This window comes from Triticum dicoccoides, chromosome 6B, assembly GCF_002162155.2.
Source record: "Triticum dicoccoides isolate Atlit2015 ecotype Zavitan chromosome 6B, WEW_v2.0, whole genome shotgun sequence".
Lineage (NCBI taxonomy): Eukaryota > Viridiplantae > Streptophyta > Magnoliopsida > Poales > Poaceae > Triticum > Triticum dicoccoides.
In genome coordinates, this window is record NC_041391.1 from 29,803,693 (window position 1) to 29,809,751 (window position 6,059).

General features: G+C 46.8%; 1 protein-coding gene across 1 annotated transcript; it reads left to right on the top strand.

Annotated features, from left to right (window-relative positions):
• The first annotated feature begins 1,146 nt into the window (after positions 1-1,146).
• On the top strand, positions 1,147-4,463 carry LOC119326764 (disease resistance protein RGA5-like). The gene is made up of 2 exons (XM_037600380.1): positions 1,147-2,222; positions 2,347-4,463. Exons 1-2 carry the CDS (start codon positions 1,402-1,404, stop codon positions 4,301-4,303), a joined length of 2,778 nt encoding a protein of 925 aa, XP_037456277.1. The 5' UTR covers positions 1,147-1,401; the 3' UTR covers positions 4,304-4,463.
• The last annotated feature ends 1,596 nt before the right edge of the window (positions 4,464-6,059 follow it).

Sequence of the window (6,059 nt, forward strand, 5' to 3'; positions counted from 1 at the left end):
CGGTTCAAGAACCGGGACTAAAGACCCTTACGAACCGGGATAAATGCCCTGTTTTCTACTAGTGTATATGTCCTATAAGCCTAGTGCTTTCATCGGGCACACGGCTTATAGGCTGCTCCGTGACGGCGCCGTCAACCACTGCCATTGTAGACACGTGGCTGATGTCTTTGCCGAGTGTGTGCTGTAAGTCGGGTGCCTTTTCCCATAGATACCGCGTGTTTCATATAAGCCGTGAGCTTTTTTGCGAAACTCAGCTTACAGATGACCATAAGCCGAGTTCTTTGTATTTACCGGGTGTTTTTTTCACGAGACTCGGCTAAGAGGAGCATAAGCCGGGTGCCCGAAAAAAAACACTCGGCTTATAGCCTAACACACGGGAACGGGGATTTTCCTGTAATGCGTGGGATCAATTCGTCAACAACCATAGTGGAATATTCCTGCCAAGCACTCCGTCGGCACGTTTCTGGTACTCACCGCCTACTGTATTAGGACAAGAACCAATAGTGACAGGGCCCAAAATTCCCCCCGATGAGGTCTGAATGGTCACGACCATAGTGGAATACTTGTACTGGAGATTCTAGAAATTTTACTAATACAAGAGGCTGGAGCTAATATCTTGAACTATTACAGTAGAACGCATGGACATGGAGCATGGTTGATCAGACATAGCAGGTAGATAGCTTTTGGACTGGAACACCTACTAAAAACCTTGATTTCTTTACGGGGATGCATACGCAGGATGACAAGGCCAGGCAACTTGTTCAGCCCTTATGCTCCATATATGTCCCTTCTTTATTTAGCGTTCGTCTGCCTGTCAGCATCCAAGCTTGTTAAGCCTAACTTTGTCGGCTTTGCTTAATGTTTTTCTATTAGCGCATTATTGATGGATCCAAATCACCTGACCTGGCGTAGTTGTTGGCCGGCCCTTATCATAGGCGTATAGAAATGAAAAATGACCGGGCCGGCACTAGCTTGACGCGCTCATTAGTCGTCGTCTTACGCGCGTCTTATCGATGAAGTAACCATACTATAAGATGATGAGATTATCCAATATATAGATTGGAAGAGACTTTGACTTGGAGTATAAGATGATGAGGCCTAGTCGGAAAAGCATAGTTGGAGACTTGGAGTAGTTGGAGACTGGCAGCAACGGCGGCTAGGGTCGCCTCTCCTCTCTCCGCTGACCCTCTTCTCCACCTCTCCTCCCCTCGTCCTCACCTTCCTCGTCCAGATCCGGTGGCCGGCAGCTCAGGAAGGCAGTGTCCGACTACGCCTACGAGGACGGCGACCCTCACCTCCTGCGTCGAGTTTTCCGACTAGGCCTCACCACCGCTGCGCATCTCCTCTTTCTAGTTCTGGGGCAGCGCAGGAGGGAAGGGCAGAGGAGCAGTCTAAAGCGGGATGGCAGCCAGTGCGACGACGGGGGTGTTGAACCCGCTCCTCGGCAAGCTCAGCCAGCTGCTCGGCGAGGAGTACAAGAAGCTCACGGGTGTGAGGAAGCAGGCCTCATTCCTCAAGGACGAGCTCAGCGCCATGAAAGCTCTGCTTGACACCATGGAGCTCATGGATAACCTCCATCCATCCGCTAAGAATTGGAGGGACCATATCAGGGAGATGTCCTATGATATGGAGAACTGCATCGACGATTTCATTCATGACATCGAAGGTGCTGATGCAAAGAAAGGCTTCGTCAGGAAAATGGCTCAGCGGCTCAGGAGACTGGGGAGGCGTCATCAGATCGCCAACCGCATCGAGGAGCTCAAGGTTCTCGCGGCGGAGGCAAATGCTCGACGCGAGAGGTACAACATTGATGAGTGCATCAATTCGAGTCCTGGTCCTGTGGCCGTGGATCCCCGGATCCCAGCGCTCTACAAGGAGGCGGCAAGCCTTGTTGGTATTGACGGCCCGAGAGAAGAGCTGGTCAATTTGTTGATGGATTATGAGAAAAAACTCAAAGTGGTTTCCATTGTGGGGTTCGGAGGTTTGGGTAAAACCACGCTTGCCAAACAAGTGTATAATGAGATTGGAGGGAAATTTGCATGCAAGGCATTTTTCTCGGTCTCCCAAAGGCCAGATGTCAAAAGCCTTCTTAGCGGCCTACAATTAAAGCTTGAGGTTCCCCGGAAAGAAGAAAATTTAAAGCTTGAGATGGGGGATTCTTCTCATGCTTACAAGCTGGAAGATATTATTGACCACCTTAGAGAACACCTCAAACATAAGAGGTATTTTTTCTTCTAGTACCGACATTTGACATCATTCTTAACATACTTTGTTTCCTTCATTTTAGTTTTGATGCTTATCTGTAACTTACAACCATATACTGATATAATGTATGAATTGCAATAGGTACTTAATTATCGTTGATGACTTGTGGGATCAAGCATCATGGAATACTATTAGGTGTGCCTTTCCAGACAATGCTAATGAAAGTAGAGTAATGGTAACCACACGATTGGATGACGTAGCTACCACAGCATGTTTGAGTGACCATGCCTGCATTTACAGTATGAAGCCACTCAAAGAGCAGGACTCAAGAAGATTATTTTTTAGTAGAGTATTTGGGCTGGAAAATGTCTGCCCACCACAGTTTAAAGAAATTTCAGCTCAAATTCTCAAGAAGTGTGGCGGATTGCCACTTGCAATTATCTCCGTAGCTAGCCTACTAGCTAGCCATGAAGCAAGTCCGTTGAGTGAATGGGAGAGCATAAAGAATTCTCTTGGTGCCAAGTCTGCCACAAAACCCACCTTGGAAGAGATGAGGGGTATACTGAACCTTAGCTACATGCATCTTCCTGTTCATCTCCGGCCATGTTTTTTGTATCTCGGCATGTATCCAGAAGACCGTGAGACCGAGAGGAATGACCTAGTTCGGCAATGGATAGCCGAAGGCTTTGTTTGTAGTTCGCATGGAGCGGATTTGGTTGATGTTGCGAAAAGTTATTTCAACGAGCTTATCAATAGAAGTATGATTCAGCCTGTAAGAACATCTCATGGGGAGGTACTTTCTTGCAGAGTGCACGATATGATGCTGGATTTGATCCTAAGCAAGAGTACAGAAGACAATTTTATCAGTATAGCATATAACTATGAAGACATGGCAAGATTGCATAGTTGCAAGTACAAGGTTCGTCGATTATCCCTCCAATCGAGTGCTGGTGGTGCAACATCGGAGACCATTGCTACTAGCATGTCACAAGTTCGATCATATGCACGGTTTCAAGAGTCCCAATACACTCCTCCGCTTTCACAGTTTAAGTATCTACGGGTGCTTACCTTTGAGTTTCCACCTAATTGGGAAACGACAGTCGACCTGACTGCAATTGTCCGTTTGTTTTTACTGAGATATTTGAAAGTTTCAGCCTTATCAGCAGTCGTAGCGCTCCCGGCAGAAATTCAAGGGCTCGTACATTTGCAAACTCTGGACTTACGTTGCAAGGAGACCCAAAGCTTTCCTTCAGATATAAGTTGTTTGGCCAACTTGTTTCATCTGAGACTTCCATTGTGTATAGTGCTACCTCAAGGGATCAAGAAGATGAAATCAATACGCACCCTACGTTGTTGGGACATGTCGAGGAGTTCGCTGGAGGATATCAAAGGCCTTGGTGAGCTGATCAATCTGAAGGAATTGTACTTAAGCACACGTTTAAACAAGTGCTTGACGTTGGAACAAGAGGATGCTTTGGTCTCCTCCATCGGAATGCTCCAAGACCTCAAGTGCCTCGTCCTCGATTGGGAGCATGGATGCAGTGACCCTGACAGCCAGCTGGACTCCTTACATGATCCTCCTCGCCGTCTCGAGGAACTCTATCTGCTAGACTGGGAGTTCAGAAGAGTTCCCAAATGGATCGGTGAGCTATGTTGCCTCCGAATCCTCAATCTGCATGTGTTGCACCTGTCGAGTGATGAGGTTGGTGTTCTTGGTCAGCTCCCCTCCCTCGTCGGTGTCAGGCTCAAAGTGCCGGATGTCTCCCAAGACAAAGTTGTGGTTGGCATGGGGTTGTTTCCTGTTCTGGAGCACTTTTTGTTTGAGTCTGACAAAGATGTGAATGTGTATCTGAGCTTCGAGGCAGGAGCTATGACCAAGCTACAAAAGCTCACCCTGCAATTCAGCTGGAGAGAGTGGAGAGGTGGTACACCAGCCGGCATGGAGTGCCTGCCATGCCTCCAGCACATCGTGGTGTGGCTCAACTCCACTAGCATCAAGTCAGACAAAAATCTGGAAGATGTACGTGCTGATCTCGAGTCTGCTTTCAAGAGCGCCACAAGTCTGCACCCAGGGCATCCCTCTGTTTCAGTTTATTAGCCATCCATTCGATCCATACACATTTTATGGTCTGTAACTTAATTAATTCCCTCGCCACTTTGCTGTCTTGATTAATGTTTTTTGTTAGCATTTCCCTTGAGTATTTGATTTCTTTTCTCGGGATACTGTAAACCTGATGCACTTAAGTTTTATTTTTCAATGGGGGCATTTCGATCAGCGCATCTTAAAGCAGGCAGCAGTGTCTGGAAATATGTCGTCTCGTTCGATGTGTGTGTGCATGTATAAACTGTTGTCAAACAACACAATGATGACTATCAGATGGAAGGTACCAGTTTCGAAAGGGATCGCCTCATAGTAACCAGACAGAGGGGCATGATCTGGAGCACTCTACTTGAAGGAAACCCCGCAAAAAAATCCAACCACAGGATGAATACTCCTGGGCATCTTAACATACAAAGGAGCACTAATAAAGAATCTGCAACAAGAAGGCAAGCAGAAGACAGAAACACATAAAACAGGGCAAAACAAAACCATGACAATACAAAATTTCCACATGATATTGTTTCCATTAGTTTGCAAACTCTTGGATGGAACTCTGGCAATTCTGCAGCTATGGACAGCTAACTTCAAGGTGTGAATTTAACTAATAATGACATGAAGCAATGAGAGAAAGAGAAGCCAGTGCAGCATTGCACTAACTAAATCAACCAATGACTAGAAGAAGCATATCTAAGTCACATTAAAAAACATGGATTTCTTACTAACAAAAGAATAAAGTCAGCAGGTAAGAAGAGGAGTAATTCTCAGAAATAAAATAAAAGGAGCAAGCAGAGTTGGAGGCTACATGCATGCTCTTCTTGGTGGAAAGACAGCGTGGTCTCACTGAGCACCGTCTTGGCAGCTTGGTTGGCCAATGTCCATGTACGTGAAGCCGGCAAATCCCAATTACAAAATCGCTCTTAAGATCTGGACCTGGGAAGTGGGAACAAAATGGAAGTAGCAACACATAATCCGTTCAACCATGATATGGGAAAATATAGTTACATGAGAGCGTTGAGCCATGCTGTGATTTTCTCATCAGCATTTTCAAGATGAAACCTGCAATGTGAGGAAGAAGGGATGGGAGGAGCGACTTACTCCCTCCATTTACTTATACAAGGCCACTATGAAAAATACACTTTGCATCTATACAAGACCACCAACAATAATTGAGACAAAAGTTAATGATATTTTTTTGAACTAGTAGCCTATTTAATACTTGCATGCATGCAGTCATAATGACACTCCAATCAGCTTTCTATCCCTTCCTTGCATGCATGTGGTGTATTAATGATCCCACTGAACGAAAAAAAAGTGGGTTTACAAAACAAGACATTAAATTTTATCTTGGTACCTGTAATATGAGTTTGTGGCCTTGTATACAAAAATGGAGGGAGTACAACAAACCTGTAGCCGGCTCGCTCCACCTCGCCGATCGAGCGGCCTCCGCCTCCTCAGGTGCAATCCGCCCGGCCCTCCCTCGTCCGACTTAGCGTGCAGGTCGCCTGTCCGGGCGATTGGCCTGACATCCCATCAGCCCGCGTGAGACGCGGCTCATGCTCGTGTACGTACTAAGAGCAACTCCAAAGGGCCGATCCATTTCGTCCGGCTGCGTCTGTTTGGGTCGACGCAGACAAAAATGGCGGCCCAGCGCGCCGACCCAAACCCAAATCACGTCCGCGTCGCGTCCGTGCCGACGCATTTGCGGCCCAAATTTGCGCCCCAAATGCGTCGGCGCAGACGCCGAACGGACGCT